A 23,956-nucleotide genomic window follows, 5' to 3' on the forward strand; every position below is an offset into this window, starting at 1 on the left:
TTCAAAGCTCATTGTTCCTCTTCGTCAAGGCTGGCAGAGTATTGGTCAAAAGTAGAGTTGGATCTCGGACGGACGTCTATTATTATGCCCCAGATGGTACTAAATTTAGGCGCATGGTTGAGGTGCTCAAATACGGGAATCTCCAAGGGCTCACTCGTGAGAATTTTTGTTTTAATGGTAATAAATTTATACAAGGGGATATTCGTTGTACTATAGGGAATAAAAGTTCCTGAATAGAAAAAAAAAATTTCTGCATATGTTTATACACTTTTATAATGTAGCATTATATTAACTTTTGTACATGATTTTACAAGGTTTGAGTTTGTCACTGTGGTGGTGTACGATGTCTGTGCCAACATATATATATTTTTTTTCCTTTCCTTAATCTCCCATTGTACGAAAAATTCAAATGTTTTTGAATTTTTCTTTTCTTGGTCAGAGGGAGAATGTAACAATAGTTGGGAACGTTTGGAGAATTTGTCAAACCTGCCTCTATCTCTTATTTTTGAAACATGTTTATATAGTTGTAATTGTATAATCTTTAATAGAATTGCACGGTTGATTCAATTAGTCTGTGATATTTTCATTGTTTATAGTCCGGTAAAATGTGCGATATTGATCACATCGATATTGATCACATCGCCATTTTAATTTGTTGTTGCCATTCTTATTTTTGCAAAAGTTCCTATAAAAAACCTATTGTCATTTATTTATGTAAATTAGATGTATTTTCCTATTGGCTGTGCTCTGATGTGTATTTTTCTGAGATGGTCGGTCCCAGGAGTTGAAATCGTATTTCTTTTTATAGGTATAAATTCCTGCTGCCACTTCGCATTAACCCGCATTCGTTCTCGCCTTTCAACTCGAGATACATCACTTTAGGTGAAGGTGGTCGCCTTTGGGTGAGTCATCTGAAGTATGAAATAGTTCGTCTCTCTGTTGCTATTACATCGCCGGCTGGTTCCGGACCCATCATGCCACATCTCTAGTCAATCGTTGTCGTTCATCCGTCCGTCTTATGGTCCCACATCGCTTCCGATCTTCATTTCCGGCCGTCGAGTTTGCAGCTCTTCCCGCTTCGGGTCGTGACCTTCCGACAAGGTCGATGAATGGTTCCGCATTGATCATTGCTTCCGATCGTCATCTCGGCCGTTGTGTTTGCAGCTCTTCCCGCCACTTGAGGTTTCATCTCGGATCGTGACCTTTCTCCAAGGTCGATGACGTCACGGCACGTGTGATCTGATAAAGATTGCCTAACTCCTGCAGTCGGACTAGATTGATGAGACAACGGACTTGCATTGGTGTATGGTATGAAAATTGAGAAATAATTCTGTTATTCCTAACCTATTTAATTGTTAAAGAATTAATAAATTTACTTTTGTTAAAAACTAGAAATTTCTTTGAAATCATTTGTCTCTCTGTGTATCGATTGCACTTATTTTGCCAGACCTAAATCCTGGGTAGTTATGCTGGGTTGTCACAACGGGACTTAAGCGCGTACGCAGGGAAGAGAGGGTGCCATGGCCCCCACATCTTGGTAAACGGCCCGAGGCTGGAATATTTGTCGGGTCCCCCGAACCAGATTTTTCACCAGATCTTACTAACCGAAACGGCGACCCAGTCCATATTTAGAAATTCTTCGGAATATGGACTGGGTCGCCGTTTCGGTTAGAAAGTAAGTAAAGCCCTTAAAGTGAATTTATAGCATGAAAAATAAAAAAAATGATAATTATCCCGGGCTCTGCCAGCCCCATGTGGGAGCCATGGAGGTTGTATTGCATTGTTTTTCAGAAATTATTGGGGAGGGGGAAGGGGCTCAGTTCCCTCATTAAATTTTTTGGGAGGGGTCTCAAATGGCTCCGTCAGCCAGGAACAGGAAAATAAATTTCAAAGAAATTAAGTCTTATTTGAATATCAGTATATTTCATGAGTCATTCCAGAAAAATAACGTGCTGTGTGTAAAACAGTGATGTTTCCACAAAAACTTTTGGCCCTGGGCTGCAATTTTGAGAGGACGGCAAATTTTAGGGGAAACAAAAACTATCTTTCAAAGTCATAGATTTTTACACTGTGGAGGTGATGTAAAACTACATTTGTTTCAGCCCCCCCCCCCAACTCGACAGCAATAATCTACGCTCTTAGTTACGGCCCTGTCCGCAGCACCCAGAAAGTGCTGCAACAAACAGATTGGGAATCACAGCCCTATAAAAACGGCCCCCACGTCATCGAACAAGGGTTCTGGATTGAGATGTTTTGCGGGTATCAGGGCAGGATTTCCCAATCCCCTGTTGTGGTTCAAAATTGTTGAGTACTATTTAAGTTGACAGTACTCCAAGAAAGAAAACTTTTGGCCTGGTGATCATATTAGTGGGGTACCATTTTTGAGTTGTTACCGTGTCCGCAACAACCCTTTGTGTGTCGGTGAGTAATTCTCCTGAACAAATATGTACTACAGCATTTTAACCGAAACAATTAAGTCACAAAGAACGAAAAGAATATGTCAACACACAGAGGTCTAAATTACTTTAAGTTATTTAATTCTTAATTCATATAACCAAAAACAAAATACCAAAAAAAAAAACAACGATGCTGAAAACCTTATTTTACTCATCGAAAAATTATTTGGGTGCAAAACACAAAAAACTAAATATCGCTGCAGTTTGGTTTTTCCTGACCACTCAACAAAATTTGAAAGAGAAAATTTACTCACTATCTCCCATATTAAGGTCACTTCATTCTTGACAACCGGATTTCGATGAACAGTTCCCTTTAACTTGAACACTTAGTACGGACAGTTCGTTATTTCATGTCATCCTTAGACGGGCGAATCTGCTTGGCGAATTGAACGATTAATGTCCTCTGTATCTGCTGAAGCGACGGTCCGTGCACATACTTTACGATGTCGGAGCATTAAAGTTCTCCATCTGTACTGATATGACGAGACGATGCTTCATACTGTTATTTTTTATAGCTGTTTTTCTTGAACTTACATCTTCAAGTAAAATGTTACGACTTTTGGCAGTTCAGAACTACATAGGGGTTTTGAGTGACTTGACTTGGGATTTGAGTTTCAGGGGCTCTTCAAGTTACGCGGGGGGGGGGGGGGATTCTTCAACGGCGGGACCGTTCTTTCTCGTGCAACTGGTCCCGATGAACTGCACGCCTCCAAAGTTTTTCAGTGATAATATGTAAATTGAGTGATGGGCGGGGCTTGAGAAAGCGCACCCCCTAATTCGTCGCGCAAACTGCATCATCCAAAATTTTACCCAATTGTATCCCGAGGCGCGAACACAAACATGAAACCAGAAGAAAAACATCTTCTCTCAATACGGGGTCGATTTAAGAAAATGAACGGCTTTCAGCAAAGTTTATAATTACAACAATAATTTTCAATATCAGATTTCCGGATTAAATGCATAAATATTCATCAAAATCAAAAAACATTAACATCATTGTGTGGGGAAAAAAATTAGCTTTCCAACGATATGCGACATCATATATAAATATTCTTGTTTCGCGACATGCCAAAAAATTTAAATCCAAACAAAGGAAATTCTTAAAAAAATTCAAATTCAACACTTTCTCGATGACAGAGAATAATTTCAAGCATATATAACATTATCTCAAAAGTTTCTCTCCCTCAAAATATTTTACAACACAAGCCTTTTTTTTTTTCTTCTTCAAAGCATTGGAATCAGCGGGGAGAAAAGGGGGAAAAAATAAATTTTTAAAATTGAAATACTCACACGGTCTCAAAATTATTTAACTCTGGATTAACAAAAATGTTTGTTTCCCTTATTTAAAAAAACATCGACTCAGAATATACAAAAGGCGAAAAATCGGCTTTTCAAGTATAAAAAAAAATATATACAACAGATTACGAACAGTGAGAGAGAAAGAGAAAAAAAAGAAAAGGAATCTTATCTTCCTTTTATATGTACCGAACGCGTTCGTGTGGGAACAAGAAAAACTGACTCATCAAGATGGCGATAATATCTTTGATTATCAGTGGATCATTAGGTGTGTCTCTCTCACAAAATAAAGAATATATTATTCAAAAGAACACACATTTTCTTGTTCAATTTAACTCGGAATTTCTCAAAATTTTCCAGGAAGAATCAGAAAAATTCAAGGAATTTGTTGTTGAGCTCAAATGATTGAGATGTCAAAGCAAAGCATTTAATATTTAGGATTTTCCGACAAACACATACAGTGTGATGCATAAAGAGTGTGTGTTCACTCTATACAAACGATCTGTGGTTCAGATCTTGGGCATTTTATGAATATCAGACGGAATGATAACACAAGAAGAAAGGAACTAGACAACCACGAGATTCGGTTCAGCTTTCCACAATAATACACTTATTTGACATGACAATTCTGGGTTAAAATTATGTCAGGCTTATTTGTCAAAGGGGGGGGGGGAAGTGTCCTACTTTTCCCACCGTGACACCCCCCCCCCATCTGTTGTGAATTTATGTGGGAAAAACTGTAAAAAAATTGCTCCCAAGACTTCAGTCAGGAGCTCTGTGAGACCTTCCTTCATGGGACCTCTGGGAATCATTCATATACAGTAAGACCTTGGTATAACTTCAACCACTTGTTGGTCGGTGAATTTTCCGGACAAGGGCAAAACATTTACTCGTTAGTAAATCACCCCGCTAATGAAGTCATATTTATTCGGTCCTCAGGTGTGACGTTATAACGAGGTCTATCTGATGATGAAATGGTATCAGACTCGGAAAAGCTGTTTGTTGCAAGGAGCGGAGCACCCCCAGATTCAGAAATAAAAATTTGTTATAAGCATAAATTTGTAATTGTTTCCGCAAATATTGAACACACATGGCCCCTAGGCTGGGATCTTTTGTGGGCCCATGAATCTGGGACCTTTGCGGGCCCACTGGGATCTTTTGCGGGGCCATAGTGTGAAAAAGAAAATGATGAGAATCGCCCCAGGGTTGGAGTCCTGTCAGCCCTACCCTTGTGAGGGCCATGATCGAATAAGGGAAGAATGAAAAATCCGTGTTTGCCATCTGTGCATATTGAACACCCCCCCCCCCGAACCTATTGCTTGTCGATATATCTCGCCGATAAAAAAAAGAGGCATTCTCCCCCCCCCATTCTCTCTCTAAATTTTCGGTTGTGTGGAGGCTTTCTTGCTTTGCCCCAGGGATACAGTGGGTGCATCAATAGAACAGGGGATCCAGACATGTTTTTCACATTTGTGCTACTTGCCAGAGGCCAAGCCGCATAACTTCAAAGTAGAATAACTGGTGAGTGATTGGGAATTTCCGATATTTATGACCAGCTGCCAAATCCAAATCGAGAAAAATTTATGGCAGGGCCTATCTGTTTGCAGACATCTGCTGCAATCAAAATGGGAACCATTGGGGAACTCGTATGAAGATAAAGGCGTGTATGCTTTGTGTGGAATGTATGTATGTCAGTAGGGAAGATTTTGACGACCAGATGCAAAACACCTATAAATCTCTAGCAGTCCAATTATAACGATGGAGGACGTATTAACCTGTTGTCAGAAATGAACGAGGAAAATGACATGTGCATGGCAAATATGAGCGACTAATCAGTGAAGTGCCAGCTGAATATATTGTTTTGAATCGGTCATCAAGGTGCACATGAGTGGTGATGTACCGTACAGTTTTCTTTGCATGCAGTGAATTACGTTGCGAGTTTCCGTTGTGCTTTTTTCCCAGTGTAGTATTGTTCATTTATTCAAATGATAGGTTCACAAATATAAATTTTTGTTACGAATTTAGAATAAAGTTTTCAAATTTCAGAGTAGAAAAATCGCTTGAAATTTATAAAGTTACACAATTTACATGAGCATCTATCGTGAATACACCTAAACGAGTGTTTCGCCCATAATTGAACAATCTCCTGCTCTTCAGCTGACTTTTATGGTGAGTTACAATGTAGAATTTTTTTATATCGTTACTTTTTTCTGGCTAACAAAATACAAAATTCGGTCATAAAATATAATTTACACTAAATTACTAACAAAACGTGCTAATAAATGCGTGTTATGTCAATGTAAGTCAGCACAAATAAATTTAAATGTATGGCAAGATTTTCATTTCCCAACTGTGAATGAAAACTATGCAAAATTATTCTATGAAATTCAATATTAAGACCTTTCGATTAATTTTGTGATCAATTATATTTTCCAATGATGATGTTTGCAGTTGCTAATGAAACGCACTTCGTTCATACGTACCTATTTTGACTTCTGTACGTTATTAATACAGCACCAAAAAGGAAAAACGTTCTAACAATTCGTTAAAACCGTAAGATAATAATGAATTCAACTCATAGGTTCATTAAAAGGGTTTTAAATTAATTAATCTCTTAAAAGTGCTTAAATTAATTAATCAATGTTTGTGTGAATGCTTTTAATTGATTAATTAATTTGCACTGAATTAAAAAGTAATTGGTTATTTATAAATTGTTTATTACCTTATGAACGAGTAAATTATTGCAGACCGGGCCGTAGACTCATTGAATTTGATTCATCGGGTCACAGTTTGAAAAAGGTTTAGAACCACTGTTTTAGGAGGATTTTTGGGAACTCATATTATGTCTATAGTCCGTTTCAGGTTAACTTTGCAGTGAAGGGGAAGCTACGAGGGAACCGCATCACTCGTTGCTATGGGAACGAAAGCCTCTTAACCAATGTATCGATGCGCGGCCTCGGTAAGGTATGGCCGATTCTCGCCAATCTCACTGAGAAAAATATTTTTTACGTGTAACGTAATTGCACAGTTACATTAGTAATAATTATAGAATTAAAAGAAAACCATTGCCGATACTTTCAGAAACTAAAGTGAGGTTTTTGAGGATCATTTATTTTGTTTTTTGATTAGAAAATGTTTTAAAATTTAGAAAAAAATAATTATCTTCTATCAGCGTGTCACTTACTCTTCATTGATGGGCCGTAAGTAACATTAAAAATTTCAAAAAAGTCATATATTTTTCTGCAATATTTCCCTTACCTCAGCTGAAATTTATTTACAAAAAAAAATCCAAACAATATTATGAAAGCAACGTATAATTTTAAAATACTGTGTATTAACCATGGCTCTCAAAAACTTGGGGATTTTTAATTTTTTCTTCAATTTATATGGAAAAAATTAATGTTAAATAAAATTAAGAAGCAGATTAACTCTGTTTTCACGTGCAAATGCAGGAATAGCCCCAAATAATAATAATGATACGGAAAAGTTTAGAATTTTTTTACTCACTTTTCTTGCCGAAATTTCCGTCACTCGACCTCCCCCCTTCCCCGAACAGTATACGTCGATGCCACTTGTTTATGCGACAGCTTTAGTCTTTTGTTACGGTTGATGTGCTGCTCATGGTTATTACGGATTATTCTTATTGAGTTTTGTTTACAACGAATATTCAAAAACCAAAAATATACTATTCAGGAATGGAAGAGCAGAGAACTTTAGCGTGGCTATCTCTGGTGAAAATTAAGACACAACTGTCACATAACAGGTGAAAGCCCAAACCACTGTTGACCCCCCCCCCCCCACCCACTCATTTATTGTATCTCAAGAGACGCTAAAGGCAAGGGGCATGAGGAGAAACGGGCTGGTGGAAGATGGCGTCCGTTCGTGTGAGTGGAAGTCGCGACTCTGTCAACACTCTCCGTGATCGGAAACTAAAACTATCCCATAAACATGGCAAAAAATAAATAATTAAAAAAAGGAAGATCTATAACCAAAACTTCTGCACCCATAGAGGGCCTCTCACAAGTCACAATAGTATCGGCACTCTCGTGGAAGAGAAACACTTCTTGTAATCTATGAGTGAATATCTGAACTCACTGAAGCCTATTTTTAGGAGAAAATAAAACTGATTGAATATTCGTTTTTATGTAAGCCTACAACTTACATGTAAAACTGAATTAAAAATTGTATCGTTATGGAAAATTCAACCAAATAACGAAAAAAAAAAATGTATATATACGAAAAAAAACACGACAGTGATATTGGCGGGGAAAATTTCTAGGATATCGCGCCAGAGTGTCGTTGCCGTTGCTATGGATTTTTAATAATGGTAACCAATATTTTTTATAATTTAAAGATTTTAAACAAGTAAACATCGGTTCAAAACGATTTTTTTTCAGTATTTTTTTCAAAATCATAGAAAAAATTGAAATATTCTGTATAAAGGTTCATCTTAAACCTCCGATAAATGAGAACTATATTTTGCGGCGAAGGAATACACTCTCTACCTTTCTCTTCACTGCAAAGTTAACCTGAAACAGACTATAGGCCTGCTCATCTCACTACTTTCTTGAGATGGATGCCATGCCCGCCCCCTTTCTCCAAGGGTGGTGTTGACAGGGCTCCAGCTCGAGGCAATAACAATTACTCGATGCATGGCCCACTATTTAGAGGGCTAAGAAGGGGGTACGAATTCCATTATTGTATTTTATTTTCTACATCATAAATTTATTGAATGGGGGGGGGGGGAATTTTTAATCTAGAAACCCACCAAAAATCCCAGCTTGCGAGTCGCCAACTTTTAAATTTTTTCGCTGATTTAAAATGATGATTGACCACAGATCAGTGTTGTCTTAACGCCTGGGCCCAATCGGGCACGGCCCGGGAGCCTCAACAGAACAGCAAAAATTACAACTGTTTGATATTTTCGGAATTTGCCAGGTAGGGCCTCAAAAAAATCACTTGGCCCGGGCGCTCATGATGCTCTTAAGACGGCCCTGCCAGAGATATGGGTAAAATGTGGAACTAACAAGCAATACGTCTAAACACGCGAACCAAAGGTTTAAAATGAACTCTTCTTAATTAGAGATCTTTGGAGGCCGCAACTGGGGGGGGGGGGGGTGTAGGTGGATCTAGTGCCCTGGGCGCCGGACTAGAGGGGGTGCAAGTTCCACTCTTTAACCTCTCCAACATTATGAGGAGGCGCTAAAATGCGTGCTGACCAAGTACCTATTTAGTTGCGGCGTTCGTAGTATAGGTCAGCAGTTCTAAACATTTGGAAGCCCGTGGCCTGGTAAATCTCTTTTGTGTGAGTGGAAGGCCCGGCTTCGCAATGCAAATATAAGCCAATGATAGGTATTTTTAAAACAAATCTAAAAAATGGTACTACCTGGGCCCCAACTAGGGAGAGCAGGCTGGTCTGGTGCATCAGGCCAGAGAGGGCACAAATTTTACCATCTAGCCTCTTCTTCAGCATTATAAAGGGACATCAAAATATCCGGGGAGCGTTCTTGCCCCGGCTGACCAAGCATCTATTTGCTGCCCTAGGTACTACTCTGGTTTAAATAGCTTTCCCGGTCTGGACACCAGGCTCGCGTCCCGCTTTCGTAGCGAAGTTATTTTGCACTTTATCTCGAAAAGTTTGTAACGTAAATAGACGATATTGGTATTGTCTATTAGCTATTTCAAAGACAAATCTGATGATACCAATATCATTATGTCAGTAGCGACAATGCTGTGTGTATTGTTTATAAAAGTTTTCTTCGACACGGTCACGCCCTTCACAGGGGCAATGGCTAAAATTGGCTAAATCCGATAGAGCCTGGTCTGTGTGTTCTTTTTGAAGAAAGAAAGTACCAACAACGAGATTCAAGGCACAAAGAAAGTGATCATATCGAAACTTGCGGCCTTGTCCACGACACGCAGCCTACCACAATTTTTTTCCACAGAAATAAGAAACCAATGATATATTTTGAATTAAAACCATTAAATTCTTTAAAAAAAGGCTATGGCTGGAGAAGGAGAGGGGTCATTTTCAAAAAATTTCAGTGAAACGACTTTCGCATTTATACGACGTCTTAACCTGTACGAGCGTACATACCTCGTTTATACGACGCGTCGTATAAACGAGGTTTCGTTATATTGATACTGAGCACCCCCCAACATTTTGAATAACTTTACGCCTATGAGGACACTTGTGGAAGAACTACAATTAGACATCAGTCGTGTGGCTCAAGTTGCTTGGCAACTGGTACCATGGGAGCAGTCTCTGCCAGATGTCTTTCTTTCATTATCATTATACCCTAGAGCCACCTTAGCAGATGTCATATATCGACAGATATTCTTTAGGCACAGGGGTAGGTACTTCCCCATATATACCGACGGCTCTAAGAGCCCTGGGCATGTCGGTTGTGCCTACATCTGCTGTGAGGAGACATCTTTCAAACTACCTGACACATTCTCTATTTATTCGGGAGAACTGTACGCAATCCTTCAGGCTCTACGTCATATACGACGCAAACACCACCGACGATGCATCATTTATAGCGACTCTCTCAGCGCATTACAAGCACTGTGTTCTTTTACTTTTCACACTAATCCATTTATTCCTGCCATTTTCCTTGAACTGCATCACCTCATTCATCACGGTACCACAGTAAAATTTTACTGGGTACCAGGTCATGTTGGAATACCGGGCAACGAAAAAGCAGACACCACAACTCGAACAACAACTAACATTGGCAATAACCTTTTGGTACCTGCCAGTGACCACTTCTCAATCCTCCGAGAAGTGATGCATCGCCGCTGGCAGGATCATTGGAATAACCAGGTAAATAATAAACTACATTCCATTAAGCCCACAATTGGCCATTGGCGTTCGAGCTGCAGGACTAATCGAAAGGAGGAAGTTCTGCTTGCCCGGTTACACATAGGACACAGTCGCCTCACACAATCATATTTATTATTAGGAGCGAGTCAACCAGAGTGCCCTTATTGTCAAAGTCCATTGACCATTGCTCATGCTTTTACTTGTACACATCATCGTCATCTTTTTACGACCGCTTTTGGTCATAGTCATCTTTCACTTCATGACATTTTAAATGACCATTGTGATGCATCTCGCATTTTTAAATTCATCAAAGCCATTGGTTTATACGGCAAATTGTAGTTTTTTTACAATTCATGTCATTGTTTTACGTTGCCTTTTATCATGCGCATTTTTATTTTTTGACACAACAAAAGGACAATTTTTCTACTTTTAAATCATTAGTTTTGGCGCAGTTTGGCCAAATTGGTCCTTGCGCCAGTAAATTTAAAATCCATTAATCCATCCAAAATAGAACATGAGGCAAATGTCAAGCACAAATATAAAGTTAAGTGCTGAAACACGTAAAACGCCTTGCCTGATTCTCCTAGATCTTTTAACATGGTTAAATTTAAATTAATTTTTTCTTCACCATAAATTCCTTAGCAGACTTCATTGTTGACTATATTTTATTTATCAGCAGGTAAAGAAGAGTCTAAGAATTATTTTGGTTTTTTATGTTGAAATTTTTGTCACAATTTTTTTTTCAGTTTTCATCCAATTTCATAAGAATGACCCATATGCATATAATATACAATTTTATTTTAAGCCATAATTTCTTAATTAAATCACACTATAAATAGAAAGATCCCTTTACTTATTTATTAACTGTATTTTGTACAGGCATTGCACAGATCCAAATTTTTATCCCTGCCACATCATTTTCTGATGTTTTCTTGGCATGTTTGGAAATTCACTTAGATAACCCCGGAAAATAACATAGTGCTGGACAATTTCTAAAACACTAAGGTTAACTGTAAAGCACTGATAAATGAAATGAAGAAATAAAAGTTCTTTTGACCAAAGCTGAAATTTCAGATCAATAACATTCATTGAGACATGCAGGTGCCATCGTTGTTTCCACTTTTCCCAAAAACTGCAGTGACACCAACAACATGCCAGGGAAAATGTGAAACAAAAAATATAAATAAACAAATAGAAAAAATATGGGTGTATATATAATAGCATCATAAAATTATCATTTTTTGATTACTCACTTCTTTCAAAGACTTGTAACGCTCCTCCAAATTTTCATACCTTTTGCTGTGCGGCATCTCTTCTGTGGAATACATAAAATCAGAAGATTTATTGAATACCCTGAAGAAACAGATATGAACAAATAGGAGATTAATTATAAATGAAAAATTATTCAATTGTTTTAATTCACCAATATTATTTATATCCTTATGGGTTCAAATGCAGTTAGAAGTACAAGTAGCTTTATCAAGAAAAATACAGGATATTGTGAGCTTAACCCTCAGTGATGAGCATAACAGCATGCTCAATCATTTCGAAATGATCTGAATTTTTTAAACTAAATTTTTTAACATGGAGTTCTTAAAATGATGTGTAGGTGCTAGATGCATAAATAAAAATACAACACCACAACAGACAAAATGCCCAACGAGGTGGCTGATAAAAAGATGCCCATAAAAATATGGTTGTCATATATTTCAAAAATACAGCAACCCAATTAAAAATGCAATTAACACAAATTATAAACAATATATACACATGATAAAATATTATACAACGCCCATAAAGAATACTTATGGTTGTCTTATTCTAAGAATGGATAGCTTCTTGATTTACCCCAACATGTTTATCGTATTTCTTTTTAAACGTGTCAATTGTGTTACAATTTACGTTCTGGGGGTAAGCTATTCCATTTATTAACAACCCTATTAGAGAAAAATTCCCTGCAACACCATAGCCTTGCATTGTCCCTCATCAATCGATACTGGTGTCCCCTTATAAAAGCAGTCGATTGGCGGTGTACTAAAAGTTCATGGTCCATCCTATCCATCCCATTGAAAATTTTGAACACTTCGATCATATCTCCTCTACACCTGCGTTCATCCAATGTAAACATATTCAAAAAATGAAGTCTCTCTTCATATAAGGTGTGTCCCAAAATGATAAAACCACATACAATATTCTATAAATAACAATTTATTTTTCGAAATGAAAGTTCTTTTTTAACTAGAAATTTGACTGCACAGGATTAAAATTACAATAATAATTTAATATATTTCTGCATTTCTTATGACAGAAAAAAATGAGATTGAATAGTGGAATCAAAACCTGTCGCGAAACGATAAAGCCATGTTCAGTTACATTTCAACGCCTAATGAATTTCCCATTGTTCTTTATAATGTCAAACACTCATCTAGGCATCGATTCTAGAAGTTTTTGATAATGCTGCAACAGAATATCTTGCCACACTTTGAAGATTGCCCATTCAAGTTCTGAAACATTGTTGCATCGCTTGCCATGCTCATACACTTTATATACCACCGTAGCCCACATGTTTTCTATCGGATTGAGATCTGAAGAACATGTGTGTGTGGGCCAGTCCATCACCGAATCCCATTCGCAAGGAACCATTCCCAGGTCGAATTTGTATTATGAGGGGGGGGGGTGCATTATGAGGGGTGGTACAATAAAAATAATGGCCATAGTAAATGGTAGAAAACAATTTAAAAATTTACAAGATGTCTGGTACGTTCCTGATATTAGTAAGAATCTGTTTTCAGTATTAGCAACACAAGACAGAAACCAGAAGTGTATTTGAATCAACATCTAGAAAATGTTATCTGAAAATTAATGGCAAAGCAGTCCTTAGTGGATCATGAGATATCAGTGGTGATCTTTTCAGAGCTGAAATTAAAGTGCTGCTACCAGAAACCCCAGTCGAAGTAAATATGGCGAGCAAGTATGGTTCTCTTCTTCAGCTTTACCATGAAAGATGGGGACATCAAGATAAACAGCATGTGTAGTCATTAATGGAAAAAGAACTCAATATCAAGGTCAACATTGATAAACAGTTATGTGAAGCCTGTATCTACGGCAAGGCTGATCGTTTGAAGTTCGGCACTAGAGAGAAAGCCACAAAACCAGGAGAACTTATCTCTACAGATATATGTGGACCATTTGATGTATCATGTAGAAAGTATCGATACTTTGCTGTTTTCAAGGACCAGTATACCAAGTTCTGGTATGTTTTCTTCTTAAAGCAGAAATCAGAAGCTGCAAGTGCACTAGAAGACTTTTTAGCTCATGCTAAAAACTTGGGGCATAAAGTTGAACAAGTATTGAGTGACAATGGTGGAGAGTTCGACAACCAAGCAGTCCAAAGAATTCTCAAGAAGAATGGAATTATTCACAGATTGACTGCACCGTATACTCCTGAACAAAATGGAAGTAGCGAACGAGAGAACAGAACTCTTGTTGAGATGGCAAGAACTCTCAAGTACTCCAACAAAAAAAATGAGCTTCTCGGCTTTCCCATGGGCCGAGTTTATCAATACTTCAGCTTATATTCTGAATAGGACTGGAAAATCTTCGGTTCACAATGTAAGTCCGTTTGAGCTATGAATGAAAAAGAAGCCTCGAATAAGGCATATGTGTATCATTAGGTCAGTCTGTTATGCTCATATCCCAACTCAAAGAAGATGGATAAGAAAGCAGCAAAGGGTTATCTTATTGGATACAATGGAGATGAGAGAAAGAGAAAGGTATCGCATCTATATCAAAGAAAGGCAGACAGTAATTTGCTGTGTGATGTGGTATTTCAAAAGAAGCCCTTACAGATTGAAAATACAGTGACACTTCCAATTGAAAGAAATGATCGAAATGAAGAACTTTCAAATGAGGGAAAGTATACCCATGATGATGAATCAGAGAAAGATAGCTGTAGCTCAGAAGATGAAGAGGCTGAAACAAACATCAAACAGCTCAGGAACAGAAATGAGTTGAAAAAGCCTGAAAGGTTTGAAGACTACATTATGTTGGCAGATGTTTTCATGGCTGATGCAAATGAACCAGAAACTTATCAAGATGCAGTCAATTGTACAGACAGTAAATTTTGGAAGAAAGCCATGGACTCTTCATTTTAAATGAATTCCTTAAGAGAAAATTGTACATGGATTCTACAGCCATTACCTAAAGGATCGAAAGCTATATCTTGTAAGTGGGTGTATCGTATCAAGAAGAATCCAGATGGTAGTGTTGACAAGTATAAAGCAAGACTTGTAATCAAAGGATTCAGTCAACGTCATGGTATTGATTACAATCAAACCTTCAGTCCGGTAACCAAGTTAGGAACAATACGCTGGATAATCAGTATTGCAGCAAGTGAGAAACTGCATTTGACCCAATTTGATGTCTCTACAGCATTTTTATATGGTGATCTAGAAGAAACTATCTATAACAACAACTGATTATTTTCTTAAAATTTCATTATTATTTGGTATGACCATTTTATCCCATGCACTACTCACTTTACCCCACCCCATGGGGTAAAGTGGTCATAAAAGTGAGGTCTAAAAAGTTGCAGAAAAAAAACTGTTACACTCAAAAAATATTTTTGAAAAAAGTGCTAATATACTCTCTAAGGATGTAATGTAAAATATCAGCCAAAATATATCCTATTTTTGAAAAAGTCATATGGTTATACCTCTTCAAAGATGAAAACACCTCTTTTTATGACCATTTTACCCCACCTGACCCTATTAGCCAAAATGTTAAATTTTTACCACATTTTATATCCTTGGGGGTATATTCTGATGGTATATCTTTAAATGACATAAGGTTTTATAAGTGGTTTTTTTTCAAAAAGTCTCATAAAAGTGGCCAGAATATATATATATTTTTCATATGAAGTATCTTAGTTGCTTAAAGTTATATATAAAAGCCAAAATTTCTCATTCTTACAACATTTTCCAACCTTTGGCTACCTTCTGATGCTCTATCTTTAGCAAATTCATGAATACGGATTGCATCACACATCTAAATGTAGTGGTGTATTACATATCTCACAGGGTTTCTTTTTCCCTTCACAAAGAAGCAGCTACAGTAGTGACACCATCATGCTAGGGGCAGGTGGTCCTATAATCCAATAAAGACACCAGCTGTCCTTAAAGGACAAAGACTAGTGTACTAGTTGTTACATTACCTCACATACATTTTCATTCCCATAAGAAGTAGCACATCTCCTACTATATATCTCCCAGTCTTAATATTCAATAGTTGTTTTTTTATACTTTCACACACACACTGTTAAGCCCAGTTAATCAAGGTTCTACTGTATAGTAGTAACAGATTTATGAAAAATAATCAGCTATATACAGGGTGATTATAATTTAAGTTTTGATTCCAAAACTATACAATAAGTACTGATCAGAATGACTTGAAAATTTGCACGGATACTCCTGAAGCAATGGAAGTTTCTTTTGCAAAAGAAAAAAGTGCAAAACGTGCAAGTAGATGATGTTGTACTTGGCCAGCAGTATAATCTATTTTGTGCAACCACATCATTTCGGCACTTCCACAGCATCAGCGTGTGGATAGAACTTCTATCAAGATGCGCATTGCAATACCAGCAAAGCAGCTGCTGAAGACCCATTTTGAGAATAACAGGATTGCACCTTCACCCTTGCAATTTCTGGCTGGGGGGGGGGGGGTACCTCAAAATGTTATGAACAGTGGTCGCATTGCAAACTTTGGTGAACTGCAAGCTTCAGCGCATCCTCTATATGTTAGAAGTTCCTCTGGAATATTAACGGGGGGGGGGGCGCATTTGGTTTAATAAAGCTGAATTGCAAGCACATCCACATTATGACCATGGCATACTCCGATTCTGTTGTTGAACAAGAATTTTTGTGCTTTCAATCTCATAGCCAGAACACGCGGTGGACACCATATTTAACATTTCTTAAGTAAGTTGTAGTTATTTGTTCAATTACTTCATTTTTGTGATGTTTCCATGAATTATGACATCATGAAATACTATAATTAAGGTATCATTCTGCCATGACTGGCTATCGTTTCCGTTCTGCGAGCAAATTTCAAATATGTTGGATGATGCCATTAATTTTATATTTTTAAGTATTTTTCCCCCTTTATCAAATAAAATTGAATTTTTTCAGGAATATTCATGTCAATTTTCAAGTCATTCTGACAAACATTCTTTTTTTACTATAATCTATTTTGTGCAACCACATCATTTCGGCACTTCCACAGTATCAGTGTGTGGATAGAACTTCTATCAAGATGCACATTGCAGCTACTGAAGACCCATTTTGACAGGATGCACCTAAACCCTTGCAACTTCTGGCTGTGGGGGTACCTCAAAATGTTATAAACAGTGGTCAGATTGCAAACTTTGGTGAATTGCAATCTCCAGCACATTCCCTATATGTTAGAAGTTCCTCAGGAATATTAACGGGGGGGGGGGGGGGAAACGTCTGGTTTAATAAAGCTGAATTGCAAGCAGGTCCACATTATGACCACAATTCTGTTGTTGAACAAGAACTTTTTGTGCTTTCAACCTCATAGCCAGAACACGCGGTGGGCAACATATTTAACATTTCTAAAATAAGTTGTAGTTATTTGTTCAATTACTTCTTTTTTTGTGATGTTTCCATGAATTATGAAATCGTGAGATGCTATATAATTAAGGTATCATTCTGCCATGACTGGCTATCGTTTCCATTCTGCGAGCAAATTTCCCACATGTTGGATGATGTCATTAATTTTACATTTTTAAGTTCATCAAATAAAATTGAATTTTTTCAGGAATATTCATGTCAATTTTCATCATTCTGACAATCATTCTTTTTTTACAGTGTTTTGAAATCAAAACCTTAGTTATAATCACCCTGTGTATATTGTAAATCATTGCTAATTAATCTGCATTACTTATGCTTCATTAAACACATTATATTAACCTAATTTTCATTACTTTTTGCAAAATAGCTTCCTAATTAAGTATACCGAAAGTAAATGGAGAAAAACCTTTATATATTATATGATTAATAATAACATTAAAAGAATTTTCAAACACACAGTAATCCATTGAGTTAAGCAAAAAATAATTAAATTACAAAAGTTGGTTTTTGTTGAAATGTAATAAAGATTTATTGATTAATTAGCATCGGAATAGTGTTAATTACATTAATAAACATTTTATTTTAGTTAATTATTAGAAGTTTGAATGATTTTTCAAAAATTTCATTGTTTTTAATGTTAATACTATTTAAAACAAAAAACCGGTTTAAACCAAAAAAACCTGGTTTAAACCAAAAAACCCGGTTTTTTGGTTTATGTCGGAGCATCAAAGTTCTCCATCTGTACTACCACTCGGGGTAGTGTGGACCTGGACGAAGTAGCATCCTTAGACTGGACTGCAAGAGGCAGCTGTTGGGCTTCATCTTTCTGGCATGACAGTAAAACTTCCTTTCTGGATCAGTTGGGAGCAACTGATATGACGAGACAATGCTTCATACCGTTTTTCTTGAGCTTACATCTTCAATGTTACGACTTTTTGGCAGTTCCAAATTAAATAGGGTTTGAGTGACTTGGGACTTAAGAGTTTCGGGGGATCTTCAAGTTACGTGGGGGGGGGGAATTCTTCAACGGCGGGACCACGCTTTCTCGTGCAACTGGTCCCGATGAACTGCACGCCTCCAAAGTTTTTCAGTGGTAATATGTAAATTGAGTGATGGGCGGGGCTTGAGAAAGCGCATCCTCTAATTCGTCGCGCAAACTGCGTCATCCAAAATATTATCCAATTGTAATACGAGGCGCGAACACAAACATGAAACCAAAAGAAAAACATCTTCACTCAATACGGGGTCGATTTAAGAAAATGAACGGCTTTCAGCAAAGTTTATAATTACAACAATAATTTTCAATATAAGATTTCCGGATTAAATGCACAAATATTCAACAAAATCAAAAAACATTAACATCATTGTGTGGGGAAAAAAATTAGCTTTCCAACGATATGCGACATCATATATAAATATTCTTGTTTCGCGACATGCCAAAAAATTTAAATCCAAACAAAGGAAATTCTTAAAAAAATTCAAATTCAACACTTTCTCGACGACAGAGAATAATTTCAAGCATATAACATTATTTCAAAAGTTTCTCTCCCTCAAAATATTTTACAACACAAGCCTTTTTTTTTTTCTTCAAAGCATTGGAAACAGTGGAGAGAAAAAGAAAAAAATATATAAATTTTTAAAATTGAAAAACTCACACGGTCTCAAAATTATTTAACTCCCGGTTAACAAAAATGTTTGTTTCCCTTATTTAATAAAAAAAAACCATCGACTCGGAATATGCAAAAAGCGAAAAATCGGATTTTCACGTATAAAAAAAAATATACAACAGATTACGAACAGTGAGAGGGAAAAAGAAAAAGGAATCTTATCTTCCTTTTACACGTACCGAACGAACGCGTTCGTGTGGGAACAAGAAAACTGACTCATCAAGATGGCGATAATATCTTTGATTATCAGTGGATCATTAGGTGTGTCTCTCTCACAAAAGAAAGAATATATTATTCAAAAGAACACACATTTTCTTGTTCAATTTAACTCGGAATTTCTCAAAATTTCACAGGAAGAATCAGAAAAATTCAAGGAATTTGTTGTTGAGCTCAAATGATTGAGATGTCAAAGCAAAGCATTTAATATTTAGGATTTTCCGACAAACACATACAGTGTGATGCATAAAGAGTGTGTGTCCACTCTGTACGAATGATCTGTGGTTCAGATCTCGGGCATTTTATGAATATCGGACGGAATGATAACACAAGAGGAAAGGAACTAGACAACCACGAGATTCGGTTCAGCTTTCCACATTAAAATGAAGACAGAAGCTCAATATTTTCCACGCGACAAACACAATTATATTTACATTTAGCAAATTTCACTTATTTGACATGACAATTCTGGATTAAAAATATGTCAGGCTTCTTTGTCAAAGGGGGGGGAAAGTGTCCTACTTTTCCCACCGTGACAGAAGTTCTATCCACACACTGATGCTGTGGAAGTGCCGAAATGATGTGGTTGCACAAAATAGATTATACTGCTGGCCAAGTACAGCATCATCTACTTGCACATTTTGCACTTTTTTCTTTTGCGAAAGAAACGTCCATTGCTTCAGGAGTATCCATGCAAATTTTCAGGTCATTCCGATCAGTACTTATTGTATAGTTTTGGAATCAAAACTTAAATTATAATCACCCTGTATATAGCTGATTATTTTTTATAAATTTGTTACTACTATACAGTAGAACCTTGATTAACTGGGCTTAACAGTGTGTGTGTGAAAGTATAAAAAAACAACTATTGAATATTAAGACTGGGAGATATATAGTAGGAGATGTGCTACTTCTTATGGGAATGAAAATGTATGTGAGGTAATGTAACAACTAGTACACTAGTCTTTGTCCTTTAAGGACAGCTGGTGTCTTTATTGGATTATAGGACCACCTGCCCCTAGCATGATGGTGTCACTACTGTAGCTGCTTCTTTGTGAAGGGAAAAAGAAACCCTGTGAGATATGTAATACACCACTACATTTAGATGTGTGATGCAATCCGTATTCATGAATTTGCTAAAGATAGAGCATCAGAATGTAGCCAAAGGTTAGAAAATGTTGTAAGGATGAGAAGTTTTGGCTTTTATATATAACTTTAAATGACTAAGATACTTCATATGAAAAATATATATATATTCTGGCCACTTTTATGAGACTTTTTGAAAAAAACCACTTATAAAATCTTATGTCATTTAAAGATATACCGTCAGAATGTACCCCAAGAATATAAAATGAGGTAAATATGAAACATTTTGGCTAATAATGAACAAATATGATATTTTTCAGGGAAAAAAAATAATATTTAGACCACTTTTATCTGATTTCTTGAAAAAAACCAAAGTGGTTTATTTAAAAAAACCAGTTGGTTAAAACCAAGGTTTAAACCAAACAACCCTGATGCGAAGAGATCTTTTTGAAAATCAAACCATGCATTCTATTCTACATTAGTACTTTAGGCAAGTATGTTATCGACCTGGGCTCTCTACAGTGCCCTAAATTCATCTCTGCCCTCACGAAGAGTGGTTATGGACTTCATTAACAATGCAATGCGCTGTTTGGAACATAAATTGTAATAACATAACAAATTAAGCAAACCAAGTCTAGTTGGTGAATAACAGGCTAACAACAAGAGAACGAGTTATTTGTTACCACATCATTCTGTTAAGATTTCATGATCGAAGCTGAGATCAACTAATTTCAGCTACTCAAGTAGCAAAACCAAGAAGTAAGTGATTGCAACTAGTACGAACAAGAGGCACATATTTATACAACTGAAAACTGGTTCTAATCTAAGACCAATCATCCACCAATAACACTCCATCTCTAGATAAAACTCTGAGATCACAAAGAAAACAAATTTGTATACAGAAATGAGTTTAAGAATTAAAACAGCAATTCAAATGGCAACACAAGAAAACGTAATCGGAGAGCTGGCAAGGCTCCCAGACAACGCATTTCACATTAAACATATTAAATAAAGAAAACAACTATTCCGGCGGAAGTCTGCAGCCAACTGCTGAAAGGAGTAATATTTACATATATTAACAATTCAACGAAACCATGCGACATCTTCCCCAGAATCCCCAAACAAAATAATAAATAATTGTAACGGAGAAGGATGTCATCCTGATCTGTTACACAATCACAAGAAAATTTTTAAAAAAAATCAGTAGCTAAAAAGTGATAAAATCTTTTCAAAGAAAGGGAGCCAGAGAAGCGACAGAAATCGCTGTGTGCTAGCCCATTGCTACCGGAAAAACCAAGTAGATATACACTCATGTCCATAAATTAAGGATAATTCAGAATCACACGGAAATCGAAATTTAAAGTAAAAATTTCACCTGTAGAATTATCACACACATCTGCAAGAATGATATGCAAATTTCAGGAAGCCACCAGATGATGCCGATAGTACGTCACAATGACGAGAGTGTAAGAGGGGGGTATATAAGGAATGGTGGCAAAGAAGTGAAATTGTTCACAAGAGTTCTGTAAGGCGCTCATTGCCATAAGCGAATAGTTATGACACAGAGGACGCATGTGGATGATTTTTTACGTGATAGAATTATCGGCTGCCTGGAATGTGGGCGTACTCAGTATCCGAGGAACTTGGAATTGCCCAAAGTGTCATCTCTAGGCTTTGGCAACGATTCCAAGATAACGGAAATGTCAGTAGACGTTACAGTACAGGTCACCCCTGTGTTACAACGCCGAATGAAGACCGGTATTTGGCAGTAACTGCCAAAAGAAACAGACGGAGCACAGCATCCAACCTGTCTCGTCAGCTATCTGCAGCCACGGGTACCACAGTTTCAAGGCAAACCGTGTACAGACGTTAGGGAGATATTGGTCTATATGCTCGCAGGCCTGTCAGATGTGTTCCGCTCACGACAACTCACTGTCGGCAGCGATTAGCCTGGAGTAGAGAACATGCAATGTGGACATCGTCACAGTGGGCTTGTGTGATCTTTTCCGACGAGTCCAGGTTTAGCTTGCAGTCTGATTCACGTCGGACTTTCGTATGGAGAATGCCAGGTACCTGCAGTGGCGTCGGAGCCGGGGGTGCTGTGGGTGCTCGAGCACCCACACTCTCTTGTAGAACAGGGCAGAGCACCCACAGAATTGATTCAGGAATAAAAACTTCCTATATAGATTTCTGATATTTTGATAGAGCCTTTAGGTGCCGATACAGCAAACATTTTACTGTAGTTCCCCCCCCCCCCGTTTTCTCACATTTCTGCTTGTGCCCCTTTTCCCTGTTTTGCCTAAGGGATGGAGGGTATCCAGATGCATATGTTTTAGTGTGGCGTCAGGCACCTACGATGGGTATTTTTGGAGCCCACACCAACTTTTTTTTACGATTCTGTCCACGCAGGCAGGAGCGCAACTAGGGGGAAGCAGGCGGATCCGATGCCCTGGGCGCTGAACCAGGAGGGGCGCCGAATTCATTCTTTAACTGCTTCTTCTTCATGCAAGGGGTGCAAAAAATTCTGGCTTGTCCAGCGTGACAAAGTATCTAGTTACGGTCCTGCACGCAGGCGTCCTTCCATTATCTCAGGGTAAAAGTATTTTACTATAAATGAAATTCTACATTGATGGGGTGATGCAGACACACATTTCACTCGAATAAATGAATGCCTTCAAAGATTTTTTAAGGAAAATTTGTCGCCTTGTTTATGACTGATACCGGCAGACATTGGCGTACGCAAACGGGGGGGGGGGGAGCTAAGATTATAGTGTTATTTTGTATTTTTCAGGAAAAAACGTAAACCCCCTCCCCCCCGAAGGAAAAAAATCTGAACCCCCCCAAGAAAATTCAGTGTACGCCTATGCCGGCAGATATGGGATAATTTGCTTACAAGTCTTGACAGTGGTACAATTGTGCGTGCATTTATTTCCTTAGACCAGCGGTTCTCAATTGGGGTGCTCCATATGCACTTCGGGAAGGGCTCCGCAGTCACTCGAAGAAAATAAAATAAATCAGTAAATGATAAATAAATAAAAGAGACGAATCTACAGAGCTCCATCATAGAAATTATATACTAAAAAGGGCTGCACGAGTAGATAAAGATTAAGATCCGCTGCTTTAGACTGCTCATCAAGGTAAGTTCTCTGAGTGTTTGGACCTTCTTTCATTTGAAGCAGCTAGGTTAGCAATAGTTCCACTTATACAATATCAAGTGGTTCTCAAGTGTTTGCCAACCACAGCTCCCTCGTGCATGGCTCCTCCAGGATGTGGAGGCCATGAGATTGTGAGGGCTCAAAAGATGCCATGCCAATGGTATCTTTTGCGGGGGGGCCGCAACCTGACATTCACGGGCCCCTTTATAATGAATTTATAGCGTGAAAAACAAAAAATGACGAGAATCGTCCCGGGCCCAGGGCTGGGGCCCTGTCAGCCTCACCCTTGTGGGGCTCTGGTCCTAGCCATCGTTTCTCCTCCACCTTTTAGAAGTTATGAAAGAAATCAATTTAGAGCACGGAACAGGCCCGCATCAATGTTGCAAAGTCACAGTGAACCCACTAGGAACCGTGCACTTTTTAGAACCACTGATATCTAAATTTGTTTATGTAAAAAAACTTTGTTACATTAATGTATACCAAAAGGCTATATTGGGCAGGAGCAACTCGCTAACAGGGTTAGTATTTCTTAAATATTTTCAATTTTTATCAGTTATCTATTTCTGATCACATGGAGGCCCAGTCTTCATTCCTTCCTGCGTACTCT

General features: G+C 37.6%; 1 protein-coding gene across 3 annotated transcripts in view; it reads right to left on the reverse strand.

The window, feature by feature from the left end:
- Nucleotides 1–23,956, reverse strand: part of LOC149070377 (poly(A)-specific ribonuclease PARN-like) — a 205,844-nt gene that overhangs the window by 95,270 nt on the left and 86,618 nt on the right. For 2 of the 3 annotated variants that reach the window (XM_089249733.1, XM_089249734.1), the window contains one exon: nt 11,832–11,893. In XM_089249733.1, the coding sequence (XP_089105859.1) occupies nt 11,832–11,893 (62 nt within the window). Of the gene's footprint in view, nt 1–11,831; nt 11,894–18,880; nt 19,010–23,956 lie in introns of those variants that run through there. The other variant, XM_089249735.1, reaches the window with a different exon arrangement.

Source organism: Pholcus phalangioides, unplaced genomic scaffold (genome assembly GCF_987345545.1).
Source record: "Pholcus phalangioides strain wild (caught in Gottingen) unplaced genomic scaffold, Ppha-v1.0 ptg000022l_1, whole genome shotgun sequence".
Lineage (NCBI taxonomy): Eukaryota > Metazoa > Arthropoda > Arachnida > Araneae > Pholcidae > Pholcus > Pholcus phalangioides.